At 41.2% G+C, this 20520-nt stretch overlaps 1 protein-coding gene across 1 annotated transcript in view; it reads right to left on the reverse strand.

Moving 5' to 3' along the window:
• Window positions 1-20211, reverse strand: part of NEK9 (NIMA related kinase 9) — a 39479-nt gene extending 19268 nt beyond the window's left edge. The window contains exons 1-13 of the mRNA XM_043556656.1: window positions 19842-20211; window positions 17369-17546; window positions 15410-15465; window positions 14805-14875; window positions 12881-12986; window positions 10278-10409; window positions 8370-8480; window positions 7020-7084; window positions 4277-4327; window positions 3625-3817; window positions 1632-1776; window positions 842-1042; window positions 610-656 (exon numbers count right to left, since the gene is read on the reverse strand). Of these exons, the coding sequence (XP_043412591.1) occupies window positions 610-656; window positions 842-1042; window positions 1632-1776; window positions 3625-3817; window positions 4277-4327; window positions 7020-7084; window positions 8370-8480; window positions 10278-10409; window positions 12881-12986; window positions 14805-14875; window positions 15410-15465; window positions 17369-17546; window positions 19842-20060 (1575 nt within the window). The 5' untranslated portion in view covers window positions 20061-20211. The remainder of the gene's footprint in view (window positions 1-609; window positions 657-841; window positions 1043-1631; window positions 1777-3624; window positions 3818-4276; window positions 4328-7019; window positions 7085-8369; window positions 8481-10277; window positions 10410-12880; window positions 12987-14804; window positions 14876-15409; window positions 15466-17368; window positions 17547-19841) is intronic.
• Between the last annotated feature and the right edge of the window lie 309 nt (window positions 20212-20520).

Below are 20520 nucleotides of genomic sequence, written 5' to 3' on the forward strand. Positions count from 1 at the left end.
AAGATGTTAATGAGCATTGTTAACAGTGAATGGTACAGTCGATTCCTGTCAACCTTCCAGTGGGCAGGCAAGCCTGTGACCCAGGGTGGGTGTGAGAGAGAGGACCATGTTCTTCCTGCAGCTGCTTTTAGCTCCTGGGCCAGCTCCTGCAGGGCTAGCTCCTACAGTGCAGACAGTAATTAGATATTATGTTTCGTACAACATGACCCCTCAATACAAACACATATTTCATCTGGTGTCCAAATGCGGAAATGGGGAGGGGGGGATGGCTGTGTTGGGTTAAGAAACAATATACTGCTTTCCAGTATCTTCCCAAGGAATTTTCTGGGTTCACTGTACTTGCTGATTTTAGCTGCCATTCCTGAGTAAGATGTGACTCCACAGTTTCCAAAGTGGCCATATCCTCTTTCTCAGCTTTTTATGATTTAGTCAGATGACAAGATCACATAGTGCTAACTCAGGAATTCTGGGTTGTCAGTCTCCCAGATAGAAAATATTTCAGAAATAAACACCTTGACATGAGGATTCGGAGAAAGAGGAGTCTGTATTATTACTGGAGTCTGTGTGTCCTCTACACAGGCTCTAGGAAGAAGCTGCTTCTGAGTTTACCTTTTGTGGTGTATAATAATCCTCTTCTGAATCCAAACCCAGTCGTCCTGAGACATACATAAGAAAGAAAACAATGAAAATGAGGGTCTTCTTCCCAATGAAAATATTCTACAGCATTCTCTTCCACTGAATCAACACTTCTCAAGTATAGGCTACATGTGTTTAGATGCATACAAGCTTGAAGTCAAGTTGGCTCCTGGGAATAAGTGGACAGAGACAAATCTATACCTACCATATTCACCACAGCCCCAAGAATAGACTTCTTTGTTTCGTGTCAAAACCACCACATGATTATCTCCACAGGAGACCTGCTCCACTGGATTGTTCAGGAAGAAGTTCAGCTGCATGGGTTCTAGTACTTCGGGCCCAGCAACCTTGTCCACCCCCATGCAGCCATAATAATCAGATCCAAAGGCATAGAGCTGACCCTCATCTGCAAAAGAAAGAAAGGCATAACACATCAAAGGAATGACTCTGTCCAGCCGGAAAGTTGGGCAGGGCTGGCATGAGAACTATCCCAGCCACTGATCTTATATGATATGACTGCATCAGAGAAATCCGAAGGATAGACTGTGCAAGTCTAGAGTTATTTTTATTTAGGGGGTCACGTGTACTGTTATAGTAATTTTTAAAAATTGGTAGTATTATGCTGAAATTTTATTAGGGCCATCTCTATTTTCTAGAGAAAAGGAAAAGTAAGCAATGGCAAGACAAAAACTAAACTTTAGCTCTTGATTCCTGATTTAGTGTTATTTACACCTGACCAGGTGGTAATGTTATTTTTCCCCCCAACTGGGACGTACAACATATTTCTCCTGATCCCATGAGATTTGTTATCTGTGTGCCTCTATGTGCTATTTGCCATAGAAAACTGGGCATGTCATTATTAACGTGTGTATCCGCTCACTGACTTTGGTTCAGGAATATGGTCTTTTGCTGTAAAATCCCAGCTGAAACTGCACAGCATTAAGTACAATACTTCACTTTAAATGCACTTTGGATGCTTTCTGTTGATGGCTTACCTGTCACACAGACAGTGAAATCATCACCACAGGACACCTGACGGATAGCTCTGCCTTGCAACTTTTCCACATGCTTTGGCTGTCGGTAGGAGGCTTTGTCTCCGTGGCCCAGCTGACCATGGAGTTTAGTACCCCCTTGCATGTTCTGTGAAATAAAGAGGTCTTGTAAAGTTTTAGCTTTTCATGCGAAAAGCTAATCTTCCATAAAACTTCCTATCAAGAAGACCAGGAGCGGGGCACCTGGGTGGCTCAGTTGGTTAAGGGTCCAACAATTGATTTCAGCTCAGGTCATGATTTCATGGTTTGTGGGATTGAGCCCCACATCAGGTTCTATGCTGACAGCATGGAGCCTGCTTGGGATTCTCTCTCCTTCTCTCTCTGCCCCTCCCCTGCACGTGTGCTCTCTCTCTCTCTCAAAGTAAACAAACATTAAAAAAAATAATAAAGAAAAGAAAACCATAGGAAAAAATCAGCTGGAAATTTAGAAACGAAAAAAAAAAAATGGGTAAGGGGATTAAACCTTTTAATGATAGGTAGTATAAAACCCCTGCCAACAGGTAAAGATTTAAAAGTATCCAGATTGCTATCCATCAAGACTTAAAAGAACACATTCCCAATTCTTTCTCCTTCAAGTCTAAGGTGAACTTTACATTTAATTATGAGTGCTGGTAAAAAAAAAAAAAAAAAAAAAAAAAAAAAAATCCGTACATAGTTTAATTAATTTGATTGTTTTCTATAGGAGTATACTCTCTAGGAAATCCTTACTAGGAGTTTTACAAATTTTGGTCACAGTTTCCCTGAAGTATGGAACAATTATAAAGAATCTGGCTATATCAAAGAGGCTGCTATATAGCACTAAGAATAGTCCCAAATGACTTTTCAACAGTTTTATAGGGGCTGTGGCAGCCCCCTAGGGGCTAGTTCCTTAAGGGACAGGGCTTTAGCAAGTAACAGTTAACATGCATGCATGCATTCATTCATTCATTGATTCTTTTAATCAATCAATCATATCAATCAATCAATAATTGTCTACTCTGTCACGCACTGGGGACAAAGCCTGGCCTTGTGGAGAAGTTATCTGAGACTGCTGGAAAAAATGAGCTCTCAGGAAGAAAAGGAAGAGTGAGAAGAATTGACGACCAGAGACAAAGTTAGGTAAAGGAAAAGCACTCTGAAACACATGAGAAAGCACGCTATGGCCAAAAAGACAGGAGAAAAGCCAAGAGGAGATGTTCTCATGGAAGTCAAGGGAAGACACAGCTTCAAGGAGGGAGAGATCAACTATGTCAAATGCTGCTGGGAGGTCAAGCAAAGTAAGGACTACAAAGTATATGTATTATTTCCACAATTTATAGGTCATTTTGTTAAGAGTAGTTTCAATCAAGTGGCAGGGATGGAAGCTGCATTGTAGGCGAATGAGGACTGAGTGGCAGATAAAGGAACAGATAGCAAATACACGCAATTTGTTCCAGAAGGTGAGAGATAAAGTGAAATCTAGAGGGGAGCAAAGAAAAATTCTGAAGATATACCTAGCCATCTTCGATCACTGACACAGCTCTTAGAATTTTCCTGATGTGGGAACACTGCTTCATTTGTTTATAAAACTGTTTCACAGATACTAGTTGCTCTGAAATTCATGGTAACAGAAGAGAGTAATTAAGGGACTTCCTGAAATCACCCAGCTGTAAATAAGAGTCCAGTCTCCTGAGTCTAAACCTAGGGCTCTTTTAATTCTTTCTTTCCTTCTTTCTTCCTCTCTTTCATTCATTCATTCATTCAAAAAACACTTACAAATGACCTAATACGTACCAGGCATTGGGGACACATCAGTGAACTAGACAGACAAAATCCTTGCTCTCGTTAGAGCCTACATTCCATCACTCCACACTGTCATTCCTGTGCACATGTTCAACTAACAAAATACTTAGACATCCTCAGCCCAGTAAGTAATTAGGCTTACATCACTGTTCTAAAGTACTTAGCTTTCACTTACCACCCAGGTGTACAGTTCCTTCTCCACTGTGACCACAGCAAAGTGGGTATTCCCTGCACACACCTGCCGGGCACTACAGCCACTCTTGATGACATCCAGTTTCTGGGGAGTGGATTTTCCACCACCCCAAACATAGACTTCACTGGTTCGTGACGTTACCACAGCAATGGGTGCTTCAGTCACAGTGCTTGACCTGTCAACAACCCCCAGAACAAAGGCACATTTAACATAAAAACTGTATCAAAGGAAAATGCTTCCAGTCCGTTCCCAGAGAAGAACCGCCAATTATGGTATGAGAAAGTATGTTCTTTCTCGACAACTTATTTCAACCCTCCATCATAGCAGGCTCTGCAATTTCTGCCTCCGGGCTTCATCACAGCTCAGCCAGATCAGATTCCAGTCTGGTCCATAACATCTACGCTTCTCAACTTTTCAACATTCATCATGGTAATGATGACCGCTACAGCACGAGGGTGAAATCACAGCTTTCTTTTTCTCAGAAATAACTATCTGACATTTACGCAGATGTTGGCTTCTGAAAGGATGCCAAAGGCTACTTACTGGGATCAAGCAAGGCATAGACCAAAAGAAAGAAAGACCCCCTGATGGTAATTTAAGATATATCACTTTTCACGAGTCTCTTAAGCATTACCTTGGTCTTTTTGTAGGTGCATTAAGCAGTATGACTTTTTCCTCCATCTCTCTACCAAAAAAAAAAGCAAAGATACGTGAGTGAAAGAATTGGTTCCTATGCTGCACCAATGTCTATGAAATACACTTCACAGGTTTAGTCCTCTAATAAACCATATGTCTCCAGCAACACGACAATACTTTGGGGAAAGTACCTTGATATGATTGGAACAGTTATACAGGCCTGGCTTTGGACCACTCATTAAATAGGAAGGGGCCAGCAGTTTGGGGACATTTGTTTTCTATCACCAAAAAACATTCCAAACTGGAACAGAGAACCTCGAGAACCTCTGATGCACATTTTAAATACCTGACATCTCCATCTAGTCTGCCCACTGACTTCCCAAACTCACCATCTCTAAACCTCAGTTCATTTTCTTTCTCCCACACAGCTTTTCTTTCTGACTCTCCTATTTCTGTCACTGGCACTCCCCATTCTCTCAGCAGACTACACTTACAACGTTGGTCATCCTGGACTCAGCTGTCTCCCTTTCTTCAATATTTGAGTCCTACAGATTCTACCTATGCAATGCCCTTTATAGTCACTTCTGCTCTCCAGGCTTGCCACATTAGCTCTGGGCAGCTTTGCTTCCTGGAATGTAGTAGCACCTCCTAATAGGTAAGACTTAACACAGCACCAACTGACTTCATTCAGTCCTATACTGATTCAACACCGAGACTAGTTTGCTAAGTAAGTCTTCCTTAGGCATGCCCCTCATCACATGAACTACCCTCTCATAAACATCTATTACTTCTACACTACTGCTTAAATTAAGCACAGATCCCTTTGTCTAGCATTCAAGATTCTTGACCTACCTTTTCAGCCTTTCTTCCTGCTACTTCCTCCCCATATTCTGGTCCAGGGTTCTCATTTTGCCTAAAACACTTATAGATGAATTCCTGGGGTGGTGTTTAGGCATCAGTATTTTTGGAAAGCTCTGGAGAGGTTGCTATTGAGAGTCCCAGGTCTAGAACCACTAACCTACTCAGGTAGAACTTAGTATTTCCTGAATACTTTCCACAGTTCGCTGTCTCTGCTTTATCTGGAAAGCTCTTATATTTTTTCATCAAAGTACAAAGTTCTAATGAAGTACTATGTACACATCTACAATTATCTCTATAAAAATTGCAATTAAAAATTATCAGTGGAGGGGCGCCTGGGTGGCGCAGTCGGTTAAGCGTCCGACTTCAGCCAGGTCACGATCTCGCGGTCCGTGAGTTCGAGCCCCGCGTCGGGCTCTGGGCTGATGGCTCAGAGCCTGGAGCCTGTTTCCGATTCTGTGTCTCCCTCTCTCTCTGCCCCTCCCCCGTTCATGCTCTGTCTCTCTCTGTCCCAAAAATAAATAAACGTTGAAAAAAAAAAAAAAATTAAAAAAAAAAAAAAAAAAAAATTATCAGTGGAAATATCTGAAAAGAAATTAAAATAGTGATTATATTGTTGGGAAGTAAGCCAGATAAAAAATTTAAATATGCCTAACCGGCTGCAAAGGGTGATATTGCTGGACGATGTATGGGACATAACTGGTCGGAGTGCTGTATCTGGAGTATTACACATAATTCTAGGCACTGAAACACTGGCTAGAGTTCAAGTGGAGAAGAACCAGAAAAGATTAATTAAACGATACCACAAAATAAAGGTACTGACCAAATAGCAAAGATTATGGAATTAAGTATATGCTTAGTGTATCTAAGAGCAAGGCTTGAAAAAGAGCACAGCAAAGGTCTGAATATTGGGAAGATATAGAAACAGAACCAGTAGGGGAGGAGGAAGGACAGTAAGACAAAAATAGTATAACAGGATGAAATATAGACTAGAACATTTAAGAATAATAATGGGGTGCCTGGCTGGCTCAGAGGAGCATGTGACTCTTAATCTAGGGGTCGTGAGTTCAAGCCCCTTGTTGGGTGTAGAGATAAGAAGGAAGGAAGGAAGGAAGGAAGGAAGGAAGGAAGGAAGGAAGGAAGGAAGGAAGGAAGGAAGAATAATAAAGAACATGTCTTTTTTTAAGTTAGTGTTTGAAGCCTCTTATAAGACGTGAGGGATAAAAGATCTCCTTCCTACCTCTAGAGACCAATGCCACAGAATAAATCTCGGGAAGTAACCTGTCAACAATCAATCAAGTCTGATTTCAGGACATGAGCAAAGGTATCTGAAGAATACTCCTCTAACTGAAATCTACCATCTGAACACATGTACTGAAAAACAAAGGCCCACTCTAAATCCACACTACTGTCTGATCATTACTGAGCATCTTGTGCCAATCCCCGGGCTGAGCACTTTAGATACATTACTTCCTTTAATCCATACCCTACCTGGCTTTATAGAGGAGGAAATGAAAGAAGAGAGGTGTTAAATAACTTGACAAAGATAACAGAACTCAGATTCAAATCTAAGGATGTCTGAATCCAGAGCTCTCCTCTCTTAATTACTACACTCTAATGCCTCAACTCTAGGTTAAAACTCACAGATGGGGGGAGTGCAAGGTTCTAGGGTCTCATCATATAAATTCAGAACAAAATAGCACAAGCTAAGGAGGTGAAAGTCAGGAGCTCCTCTCAAGCAACAAAAGAAGCGATGTTAGTAGAAAACGGCACCAGAGTGGCCAAGTCAGGAAACACTGCCCTCTCTTGTGGTCCTTTGATCAGGCCTTCAACAATCAACCATCTATATAGAAAGACAACAGAGTGACTTCTCTGTACTTTACCTCCTGCGTTTCCTGAGAAGGGGACGATCCAGAAGTTCATCTGCTGTGGGTCTCCGCTCAGGATCCTAAAAAGTACAAACTGCGTTAGTTTTAATTTAAAGGAAAAGGGAAAAATGGGATCTAAAGAGGCATTTTACTTCCTCTTAGAAGGCTGTATGCTAAAATTACTCAAAGACCACAGTGTATTATCCTTTTGTATATTATCCTTATGTTTCAAAAAACATAATTCCTTTTTTTTTTAATTTTTTTAATGTCTATTTATTTTTGAGAGACAGAGAGAGAGAGAGAGAGAGGGAGACATGGAATCGGAAGCAGGCTCCAGGCTCTGAGCCATCAGCACAGAGACTGATGCAGGGCTCAAACCCACAAACTGCAAGATCATGACCTGAGCTGAAGTTGGACGCTCAACTGACTGAGCCACCCAGGCGCCCCAAAAAACATAATTTCTTATGTCATATTCCATGTTTCACGCATATCATCTCATTACCATCAACACTTGTACATGAATGAGAATGCACCTTCCTTACTTGTTCAGTTAGGGCAGTGACTCTCAAATTACAATATATATAGCACTTAAGAATCTCCCAGAGTGGGGCCCCTGGGTGGCTCAGTCAGTTAAGCATCTGACGTTGGCTCAGGTCATGATCGCATGGTTCCTGAGTTCGAGCTCTGCATCGGGCTGTGCTGACAGCTCACCTGGACTCTGCTTCAGATTCCGTGTCTCCCTCTCTCTCTGCCCCTCCCCCACTTTTGCTCTGTCTCTCTCTCTCAAAAATACATAAACATTAAAAAAAAAAAAACCAATCTCCCACAGTGCTTGTTATAAAGATTTCTGGGATTTACCTACAGAGATTTGGATCCACTTGGTGTGCGTTGGGTCTCAGGAATCTTCATTTTTTTTACTTGTAAAACATCCCCATCCCCTAGTGATTCCAACACCTATGGTCCATGAACCATATTTTGAATAATAGCAACCTAGACGACACTGCAAGGCAACTGTGAAATGGCAGAACTATATTTATTCTGCACATTAGGAACTCTAAATTATCTCTGACTCTAATTTTGTAAAATTGATTTACAAAAATTAATCTTGATCATAAAAAATGGAGCACAATGTAGATGGTAAAATCATTCCACAAATTAATTACAAAGTAAGAATTAAGAATCTGCTGCCTGAAGGACATAACTATCATGAATTGCCAATGCCTATTCTTCTAGGTACAGCCACAAATACATCCCTACCCTGGGGAAGTGGATGTGGCTTTATACAGGTTCATCTATGCCATACTCCAAACACTACGGTGGGAAGGGAAAACACCAAACTGAAATCAGCATGTAAGTCACACTTACCTGGTCAAGGCATGCATGGACCATTTGAATCAGTTCCAAAGAGTACTGGCTAGAATCAACTTCCATGGCCCGGATTCCTTGTACAATCTTCACACACAAATTGAGTGGATTCTATGGGAAAATGATTATTCTTGGTTATATAAAGATTATAATCCACCAATAGGGGCTCTGAGATATCTGTGACTATTATTTAAAGAAATGGAAATATGATTTCTTCTATAAACTATTAATGTGCATCAGCAAGAAACGGTTAGGGATACACTGTTGCAATCAAGAAGAATGAAGCCAAATGGCCAACATGGAGATATGACTGTGTGGCCAGTGGCATAATACTCAGAGTATATTATAATCTGACCCTTCAGCTGAATCACAAGAAAAAGGAAAACAAGATTAGCCATGCTTCTTAGCTTTAAGCACCTCCTTTACCAAGTAATCTGCTTCCTAATTCATATATCCTAATAATGGTTATGCAAGGGATACTCTGCCTCAACAGACGAGGTAAATGGTAAGATGATAATGATAATATAATAATACCATCAACACTTTAATCAAGAGACCACTCTGTACTAGGTAGGCATGTTACGTATATTATTCTTTTTAACCCTTGCAAACCCCCCTTAAGGAGGTTATTATGATTACCAATTCAGAGATGTAAAGTATCTTGCCCAAGACTCCACAGACAGTAAAAAATGGAGACATAACTCTAACCAAAGTCCATCTGACTCCAAAACTCATTTTCCTTCCACTATATTACTTAGGAGAATTAAATGACAGACCAGAATAAACTTCAGGATTTAGAAAAATAAATAGGTCTCGTGAAAGGCCAATGAATCTGCATTATCTTATATTTGCATTTTTCATATACATTATCGTAGCATCTCTATGAGAAGGATATATATTTTTCCTTGTTATAGATAATGAAACAGGATCAAAAAGATGAAACGATTTGCTTAAGTTCTCACACGTGGCTTGCAGAAGATCTGAATCCATTTTTGCTACTCAGATTGGTCCACAGATAGCAGCATCAGCATTGTGTGGGAGTTTGTTAGAAATGCAGAATATTGGGGGAGGGGGGGAGGCACCTGGGTGGCTCAGTCAGTTGAGCATCGGACTCCGCCTCAGGTCATGATCCCATGGTTTGTGGGTTCAAGCCCTATGTCGGACTCTGTGCTGACAACTCAGAGCCTGGAGCCCACTTCGGATTCTGTATCTCCCTCTCTCTCTGCCCCTCCCCAACTCGCGCGCACGCTCTCTCTCTCTCAAAATTAAATAAAACACTAAAAAAAAAATTAAAAAAGAAAAAAAGAAATGCATACTATTGGGACCTACCCAAACCTACTAAAAAAAGAGTCTGCATTTTAACAAGGTGCCCAGGTGATTTCCTATGTGTATGAAAGTTGGAGAAGCACTACTTTACATTGGGCTTTAGTTAGGAAGAAAAGAAAAAAAAGACTTAAAGGAATTTGTTGTCAGGAAAGAGGACAACAGCCTTGCTAGGGATGTAGTGTGTAACTTTTTATAAAAAATATCAAAACACTTTAATGGGTATTATATAATTTGCCTTAGCTTTAACAACAAAAAAAAAGTAGCTGAAGCATAAGAAATGAAATGGTTCATCCAGACTACAGTGTCACATAGTGGATCCTAGAGCCAATTTCAAAATTATAAGTCAATAAATTCAAGTACAATGCTTAAAGCACTTGAGTAGGATTATTTCAGTGGGGACTGAATATAAATCTGGCACATAGCAATTTAATAATACACTACTAAACCCTTGCATACTTTTTTTTTTTTTTTGTCTACAGCTGATTTCTGTTGAAGAAATCAGAAACTGAGGGATAAATGAATTTGATTCTCTCAACCGAGTTATACCATTTGGAAGGACAAGGTGGGGATCATACAACTTACTGTGGCATCAAATGTTCTCTTTAGTGTAAGCAGTTCAAAAATGACACAGCCTACTGCCCAGATATCAGACTTGAAATTGTATTTTACTCCTTGGCAGAGCTCTGGAGACATGTAATATGGCGTTCCCACAAGCTGAACAACAAAGAAAACAAAGAGTAACTTCATTTTTGAGAGAACTATATTAATATTTCAACAACTAAAGTAAATTTTCCACAAACTAGTGATAACACCTATGAAACGTTCACTAGTATATCCCAAAATGTTTTTTATGAGATGATGCCACTAGGGAGAGAAATTTTCTTTCACATCAAATTTCTTGGACCAATGATAAAGGGCAAAGACACTGTGGTATTTGGGAGGTACAACGGTGATTCCTCGATCACAGAGGCTTTAGGCCCACTGAAGACTTCATACAGATAAAGGCACAGTAAAAGCTCACCAATGGAAAAAAATAAAAAGAACTGGCGGGGAGAACTGGTGGGGAGAAGATAACTGAATAAAGGGGTCAAAGTTCTAACTAAAATGCATAGTAGTGAAACTCTGTAAATGACTCAATTTGACATCTGCAATACCAACACAGCTAGTGAATTTCTTTCAAATTTAAAAAAGATCTTCTGCCTTGAAGAATGGGTTTGGAGGGGTATCTGGGTGACTCAGTCGGTTGAGCGTCTGACTCTTGATTTTGGCTTGGGTCATGATCCCAGGGTAGTGGGATTGAGCCCTGCCTCAGGCTGTGTTGAGCATAGAGCCTGCTTAAGATATTCTCTCTCTCTCTCTCCGCCTCTGTCCCTCTATCCCGTTCTCTCTCTAAAAAAGAATGGGTTTGTTAATAAAAATATCCTGAATGGCGGTTGTGCCAATGTACCCCAGAAGTTCTAATAAAACTGATAGCCATGTTTATTTTTCTTAATATGAAATTTATTGTCAAATTGGTTTCCATACAACACCCAGTGCTCATCCCAACAGGTGCCCCCCTCAATGCCCATCAGCTCCTTTCCCCTCCCTCCCACCCCCCATCAACCCTCAGTTTATTCTCAGATTTTAAGAGTCTCTTATGGTTTGCCTCCCTCCCTCCCTAACTTTTTTTCCCCCCTTTCCCTCCCCCATAGTCTTCTGTGAAGTTCCTCAGGATCCATATAAGAATGAAAACATATGGAATCTGTCTTTCTGTATGACTTATTTCACTTAGCATAACACTTTCCTGTTCCATCCACGTTGCTACAAAAGGCCATATTTCATTCTTTCTCATTGCCAAGTAGTATTCCATTGTGTATATAAACCACAATTTCTTTATCCATTCATCAGTTGATGGACATTTAGGCTCTTTCCATAGTTTGGCTATTGTTGAAAGCGCTGCTATAAACATGGGGTACAAGTGCCCCTATGCATCAGCAATCCTGTATCCCTTGGGTAAATTCCTAGTAGTGCTATTGCTGGGTCACAGGGTAGATCTATTTAGAATTTTTTGAGGAAGTTCCACACTGTTTTCCAGAGTGTGATAGCCATGTTTAATCAGCAAAGCCAGTAATTTTTAGATGACTTATATGGCATTTATAAATTTTCCTATCATTCTTTCTTTAAACTTGTTAAAAAAAAAGTCAAGTTTTGGTTTTACCAGAATACTGTTGATGAGAAAAACTCATATAAGGACACGATTGCTTCCTCTGAAGCAGAGACTCCCAACCTTGGCTATCAGCATCCTTGGATGGCTCTAAATTGCTTATAGGCATATCTTAACATTATCAAAAAAAACATCAACAGGACAAAATTCATTTAATTAACTCACATTTTCAAGTTCAAGGACAGGGCAGTATGAAACCAGAAGAGTAATAACTGGGTCTTATAATTCCTAAAAAAATGAAATCACTGTCCTTAAAAATCAACGTATGTCTACTCTTTACCAATGGTCTTTCTTTAAAAAAATTTTTTAATGTTTATTTTTGAGACAGAATGTGAGCGGGGGTAGGGCAGAGAGAGAGGGAGATACAGAATCTGAAGCAGGCTCCAGGCTCTGAGCTGTCAGCACTGAGCTCAGCTCTGAGCCGTCTGGGCCGAAGTCGGATGCTTAACTGACTAAGCCGCCCAGGCGCCCTACCAATGGTCTTTCTAAGTAAGGATCAGGGAAGAAGGGAGCCCTGCAGTTCAGACTATGTATGATATTAAGATCAGACTGTTCTCTGGGCATCAGCCTTTATTTGTAATATCAGGCTTCTGCACCAGAAAAATTCAGAGGAAACACAAAAAGAGATGTCTAACATCCTAAGCTCAAATATTAAATAAGAGATAAACTGAAACCCACTAAAGATCCTAGGCTGGAAAAAATGATAGAGCATTTTCCTGTTTTTAGAAAAGTCTCCTGGTCAGTGTTAGAAAGGGCGATGAGGTCAGAGCTGTGATGTGGACAATGACTCTTGAAAGAACATCTCAGCATGTAAATGCTTGTTAGCAAGCCCAGGAAAAAACACTCCTGAAGACTTGCTTTATAAATATGGAGAACTTGCAAGAATACTGAGAAAAGTGTGTGAGATTTAGAGTGTACACTATCTCATGGTACTGGAAAGGAAAAGAAAAGAAAAAGTATGACAAGGGCAACACATACTTACCGTCTCAGCCATGGAATACTCAGAATTAAGTTTCTTTGCTAGGCCATAATCTCCAAGTTTTATCAGGTTTGCCTTGGTCAGAAAAATATTTAATGTCTTTATATCTCTGGAAAAAAAAGATACCATATATTTATTATTTACCATATATTACCATATATTTTGCTTCATCCCCAACTCTGCCCAGAATTCGTACAAAATAAAATGTGTGGTTACCCCTGCTCAGACTGTTACAGGATGCAAAACAGTGGTCCCCACTTTCACACATACTTTAACATTGAAAAGGGAATTTGAGGGGCTAGAGGCAGAGAATTAACTTCATTCTCCGGGGCTTCATAGCACAGGCATGTCTCCCACACCATGGAGGACGTTAGGAAAATTGAGGGCTGGATGGAAAATATAGTGCCCCAGGTAATCCTGTAATTCCTATAAAGTGCACTGCCTCTTCAACTACCATTTATGCCTTGAACTGGTTGGTGTTAAAGTTCCAAATCTGTTAAGGCAAGGGAAGAGGCTGCGCATCTCAGCAGCAACATGATTCGGCTGTAGAGATCACCTAAATAAAATCACTGGCTACTGTTCTAAAGATGAATTGATCCTATGCAACACAAATAAACTGCCTGGTTCACACTCTGGCTTCCTTAAAAAGGGAAAAAAACAGAAAAATGTTCTTTTTTTTTTTTTTTAAGTTTATTTATTTATTTAGAGACAGAGAAAGAGAGAACACACACATATGCAAACAGGGGAGGGGCAGAGAGAGAGGGATAGAATCCTAAGCGGGTTCTGTGCCTCCAGGGCAGAGCCCGACACGGGGCATGATCTCACAAATTGTGAGATTATGACCCAAGCCAAAATCAAGAGTCAGTGCATGGCGCCTAGATGGCCTAGTTGGTTAAGTGTCTGACTCTTGGCTCAGGTTCAAGCCCCACATTGGGGGGCTCTGTGCTGACAGTGTAGAGCCTGCTTGGGATTCTCTCTCTCCTTCTATCTCTGCCCCTTCCCCACTTGTGCATGTACTCTCTCTCAAAATAAATAAACTTAAAAAAAAAAAACTTAAAAAAAAAAGTCAGCGCTTAATTGACTAAGCCACCCAGGCACCCCACAACAATACTCTTTGTGACTTTTGAAAAGAAAATGCAAGTGTAGCCATTCAATAACTATTGAGAAACACATATTAACTGAATGAACAAACCAACAAAAAGAGAAATACAGTACTGGGGAATCAACATTCATCTCTAGCAATGATCAATGACTTACTTCAGAAGGGTATAATGTGGAAATGTTCTTCTAACAGTTCTTTCCTATAGCTAGAAATGAATAGAAAGATGTTTTCCCTCCTCAAATCTGGTAAAACTGTGTAATTATACAAAACAAACAAACAAAATATTTTTGGGGGCGAGGAGGGGCAGAGAGAGAGGGCGACAGAGGATCCAAAGTGGGCTCTGCACTAATAGCAGTGAGCCCAATGTGGGGCTCAAACTCACGAACTGTGAGATTATGATGAGCTACTCAGGCACCCCAACAGCTTTTTATTTAAATTAAGACTCAATTATAAAATTAAAAACACTTGCCAATTATTATTGCTCACCGGGAACATTTACTGGGAATTCCAACCAATCTAATACCACTCCTCTCAGTGGCTTCTAGACTTTACTGATGAATTAATGAATTGAACTCTTAAGTATCTGTTAAAGAAGTGACTGAGCAGTACTTAGCTACTGAAGAGATTCTTCCTAGATCATAAACATAGTTTAACTGCAGGAAGTGAAGGTAACACGCCTCATTACTCACTCTTTCCTTCCTAAATTATATTAACGGAAAAGCCTTGACAGCTTAATCGAGAAAATAATAGTGCTGACGGGAGGCACATCCAAGGTGGGGCTCAGATTGGTGGGGAGGACTTCATCCCGTATTCTTTTACTCATACCTATGAAGGATTCCAGCTTTATGGATACAGCTCACTGCTGAAACAATCTGAAATAGGTACCACACCACCATCTGCAGAAAAAAAATGAATTATATTTGGACTGGAAATAAGAAAAATTCCATAAAGACACACACTAAAACAAAACAAAGAAAGCTACAACCAGAGGTTATGATTCAACATGACCTTACATCTCTTGCTTGGAGGTTGAGTAGACAAAGAAAAGTGGTAGGGGTAAAAATAAAAAACAGGTCATCATAAGACAGTTCCAATGTCATTATAAAATATAATATGGTGAAGCAGAGTTGTGGAAAGAAATCCAAGAAGAATGCAAAGGTATAGAAAACTGGGCATACCAGTATGCAGTAATAGAACCAGGAAAGAAAGCCCATAGAGAATCATGATGTGGAGGTAAACCGTTTAGGAAGCAGCTATAGACAGCTTCCTTGTTAGGAGGTTTCCTTTCTCATGAATATCAACCAGGGCCTGGAGGGAGTCTGAACAAAAGGAAAAAAACGCTCTTCATTGTTGGAAGAGGAAATACAGAACTAGAATACAAGAATCACAGCATTACAATTCTAGCTTCCTTCCACAGAAATATGAATTACCTCTTCCTCAAACAACTTGTCCTTCTGGCGAAGGATTTTGTCATACAGGTTCCCTCCTGCAATTAAAGGAGAGGCAGGTTTGAATTGTTTAATAAAGATCAAAGCTTGACTTCTATATCTACCAGGGTTTTAACAGGTGACCCAAAGAAATGAAGGATTCTACTTCCTTTCCAAAGGAAACCCCTTCTTCTCTCTTGGCTCTTTACAAAACTCTTCCATCCCTCAAGTACTGTATCTGAAGTAATTTTAAAAGGTTCCCCTAAAAAATGAGGCTCAATACAAAAACGGGAAGTATGACATTTTTAGAAAAGAATAAAGGCCATTCCTATATTATCCCAATTAGCAAAATACCTTGAATGTCTTCATATCAGACTTTCTTTTTTAGAACTCCTTTTAAAGGAATCTGCAATATTTTTGTAACAACTCTCTGAAGTGTGACTACTAGAACACTGGGTACCTGTGATGCAATGTTTTGTACATACAGGTGTATCTCGTCGACAACTTCCTTTTCTATTGCGTACTGAAAAGGTTTCCCATAATTTACGGTACACCTTAGATTGTTTCCAGTCCTTACTCCCTTTGCTAACTCCTTCCTGTGGAATAAGTCTGAATTGGCTTCTCCCTTTCCTTTATCAAGTAACAGACTGCAAATGATCAGGGTTCATTTTACTTCCTACCTGCAACTATAAGTTAGGCCTTAGCCCGGGCTCTGTTTCACAACTTCTTTTCCCCTGCAATTTAGTAACTTGTCACTTCAACAAATCTACCACCGTTCTAGTCCCTCCTAACCACAAAGGAAGTTACTACTTGTGGCTTCTGCTACTTTAGAAATATCTAATACAATCTTCTACATTTAGGGTTGATCAGAACCAGGAACAACCGTGGTGCACAAGAGTCAAGACAAAAAGTTAGAATTCTAGGAGCTTTTTCTTTGAGATTTAAGTGAAGAATATGCTGGGACTCCTTTAGCATAGCTAAAGCTTCTTTAGGGTAGCTTAAGAAAGGGCTTTGAGGGTTCTTCTATGTAATAAGGATAAGAGCTAGGACAGCATGTATTAAAGATTTGCTGCACACCAAGTACTATGCTAGGGGCTTTACATATTCGTTTAATACAACACCCTAGGAGACAGGTACTGTTTATTAATAAACTCATATTAAGGTGAGGAAGCTGAGGCACAGAGAAGTTTCTTGTGCAAAGTTACAAAGTTAAGAAGCAGTGGAGCTTGGGAAATGGGTTTAGAGTCTATTTTCTTAGCAAATGAGCTATACATACTGCTATCTTCTAAGCAAAATGGTCCAAAGTAATCAAAGACCAGATATATTAAAGCCATCCTTCACTATCGGTCATTTTCATTCACCTATGATCTTTGAATCACTCTTCAAAAGGACAGTTTGGCTGAGTCAGTATTAATAAATGTCCCTTATAAGATTTCATTAAATATACCAAGGAGTGCCAAGCTACGCTATGTTTCTAGTGCCTAATTAGATGTCTAACATTAATGCCTAACTAATGTTAATTCATTAGAAAAAACCTTGAAGAGTGAATGTAAAATTCAACTGAATTAATAATTTGAAAATGGAACTATAAGCATAATAGAGAATTTGAGCATGCAGTATGCAGTATGCCTTCCCTTATTTTGTAAATCACTTCAAAATTCTCCAGGGTCTGAATTTATTTCTCTTAAACTCTAGAAATCCATTTAAAGTTGTTTTTGTTTTTGTTTTCAAAGTAGGCTTCACGCCCAGTGCCAGAGCCCAATGTGAGGCTTAAACTTACAAACCCGAGATCAAGACCTGAGCTGAGATCAAGAGTCAGATGCTCAACTGACCGAATCACCCAGGCAGCCCTCCATGTGAAGTTTTTCACCAATGCATATACCTTATTCTCCTCTCCCCCTCAAGGTAGGTACAAGCACAATAATGTCTTGCCAGAGGAAGTCCCACTGAAGTCTACCTTACCATTACAATATTCCAGCTCAATCAGCAGAGTCGTATTGTCCATGAAATGATTGTAGTAGGCAATAATGTTGTCATGCTGCAGCAGCGCCAGAATGACAATCTCATTCAAGGCATCACGACGTTCCTTCTCTGACAGTCGGGTTAAATCAACTTCCTTCCACACAACCAACGAGTCATCCTACAACACAGTAATAGAGGTATCGTGCTTTCCTCTTGGCTGGCAGAGAATGAATCCACACCTGGATCTCTAAGCCTAGAAAGAAAACTTCCTAGATGGGCACAGACGGACTCCTTTTATTTTTTCCTTTAGACAAAACAGGAACAGAATTTTAAGATTCTTCATAAAATTAAGCTTTACAATTTACTGCAGGACTAGGGAAAGCAAAGCACTAAGATGCTATTACATTGTGGCCACATTTAAATTTGCATGATGTCAGTTCCAGATAAAAAATAGGAGATATAGATCTCAAAGATCCTACTGAAGGGCATCATGACAAACTGCTAGTCATAAGCATTGAAGTAGGGCTAGAATATTGGAGAAATGGAGAACTGGAGAGACTGGTTATCTATAGCTGACCAGAGTTTCTTATAAAATGGAAACATTACACTTACCTCTAATTTTATAAATTTAGATTTCTCTAGTGATTTCTGTTTATGTTTTCTGGATAGGAAGAAGTCATGCCTAAGGGTTCAGAGTTCACTTTCCTCACCTGCCCTATTTTGCAACTCTGTATCTCCTGTAACTTTTATGTATCACATGTTTCCCTCTATCTGCGACAACTCACCTTCAGCTCCCAATACCCACTTCCTTTTATAACACCCAAATTCTTTCCGGATACTGCTTCTTAGCCCAGAAGCATCCACACCTACATCACTCTCCCTATCCTTTAGAATGATTCGGCTAAGCCTTTTAAACTTGGGGGGGAGATACCCTGATAAACCTTCTACTGTGCATGTATTCAGTGCGACCGTTCCCTTTAGAACTCAGACACTAAAATGATATTTGTCCGTCCTTTTTCATTTATATACACATGCAACTTAAATGCTATTTGTTTACTAACAGGGCTAACTTGTCTTCCCATCGAAATATAAGCTTCTTGGGGGAAACGGCTGCTTCTAATCAAACCTTTGTACATTCAGACCTAATAAACATTTGGCCAAATGGCTAATGTTGTGCCATTTTTTGAGAAGTGTAATCAAATTTAAATAAACCAACCTCAGTAATCAAGTTCAACATGATGGAAAGGCATGGATAAGGAGATGTGAAACTCTGTTCTAGCCCAAGATTTACTTCTAATTTAAGTGTCAAGTCCTTTAAATATACCGTCTTAGTTTCTTTAACTTAGTTTAACTTTAACAGAAATAATAACGCTCATCTCCTCTTTCTCATATTTTGAGTACAAATAAGAAAAGCAGAATACTAACAGTAACCCTAACATCATACATTAATGCGGCATTAGGATAAAAAAGAACACTTGAAAATTTTCTCTTGCAACCACCCCTCTCCTCCATCTTTTAGCCTTAAAACTATGCTAGCTTGGAACACGCCCCAGAACTGCAGATGGCGGTACTGATGGATGAATCATCATCATCATCATCATCACCTATAGTCTTCAAGTTTAAGACTTTAGTGATCAAATACAATTGATGGTTAGTTTTTGGAAGCAGAGTCACCACTACAGGGTTTTTAATATCACTATACATTTTGAACTTGGTGGTCAGTGATCTAGGAATCTCTTCAAAAGATGTGTATATATGCGATAGGGGAGGGGGGGTGGGTTATGTTCACATTAGGTTCTCAAAGGTCTCTTTGCCTCTCGCCACCCGAGAGGCTTAGAATATACCAAAAAGGTATTTCCCATGCATAAACACTGCGGGATAAACATTGATGAAGACAGCAATGACCCTCTCAGTGACGTTCTAGAAAAATCTCCAATTAAATGTTCATACCTGAACTTAAAGATAACGGCAAAGACAGCAGAGTTGCCACTGATTGTGGGAATTCTGAAGCTACGCCCCTCCTCTCCACCCCGACCCTGGAGAGCTATACTGCATGAGGAAGGAAGTTTTGACAACACTTCACATTCGTATGTTACTTTTAATTTACAGTTTGCAAAAAGTACCTTCGTCCGCTTCTCAAAGTAAGCGTAAAAAAATAAAGATTATTTTTGAAGGAAGTTATCATTAACCCCAATTTACAGATGGGTAAGCTAAGGCTCAGAGAAAGTTCAATGACTTGCTCCCTTCCCCGGGTTCGACAGAAACGCCCAGTTAGCAAAAACAGCGATCTGACGGATTCCCGGTGCCGGTGAGCCGGAGACTGGAGAAGACCCCGAGACACACACCCCGCCTGCGGCTGCGCAAACCTAAGCGAGCACAAGGCGCAAGCCGCAGGCAAAGCCGGGAACCGGTCGGGGCTGGGAAGCGGGGCGGCGAAGGAGGGGCTGGGACGGCCGGAGCCAGGGGCCGCTACCTCGGTGCGGCGGTACAGCGTGGCCTCCCCGAAGGCGCCGCGGCCCAGGACGCGGATGGGGATGTAGTGCAGCTCCTCCTGCTCCGCCGCGCCGCCGCCGGCTCGCGGCCCCGGACCAGCACTGGGCCCCGGGCCCGAGTCCCCGCCACCCCCGGACTCGCTCCCAAAGTCCGAGTTGATGGAATCGCAGTGTCGCTCGTACTCGCCCAGCACCGACATGGCGGCGGCCGCGGAACCGGCCTGCGTGTCCCCGGCGGCGCTGACCACGCTGAGCCTCTCTCGCTTCAGACGCCGGCGCGCGGCTCCGTCAGCCCCGCAACCCCGCGAGGCTCCATGGTGGCTCCTTCCCCCCCTGACCCGGAAACAGTTCCTGGTGCTTCCGGCCCGGCGGGCTTTCCTCCGCCTGCGCTGGCCCTCTTGCTTAGCCCGGCGGCCTCGGCTTCGCTCCCTCCCTCCCTCCCTCCAGGGCGGGCCGGGCTTGGCGGGCGCTGGTGGGGACGCCGTGGGACCGAAGGGCTCCAGACACGGCAGGGGATCACCGACGGGTCTGTAGACCACTTCCCCGATCCCTGGCCAGGTCCCCAGACAGCTTCGAGGTCCGGAGGTCGCCCAGTCAACCTCTTGGCGCCAGGCCTATCTCAAGGGCAAGTGATTCCACGTTGGACAGTGCTCTTTGTTT

Source organism: Prionailurus bengalensis, chromosome B3, assembly GCF_016509475.1.
Source record: "Prionailurus bengalensis isolate Pbe53 chromosome B3, Fcat_Pben_1.1_paternal_pri, whole genome shotgun sequence".
Classification (NCBI taxonomy): Eukaryota; Metazoa; Chordata; class Mammalia; order Carnivora; family Felidae; genus Prionailurus; species Prionailurus bengalensis.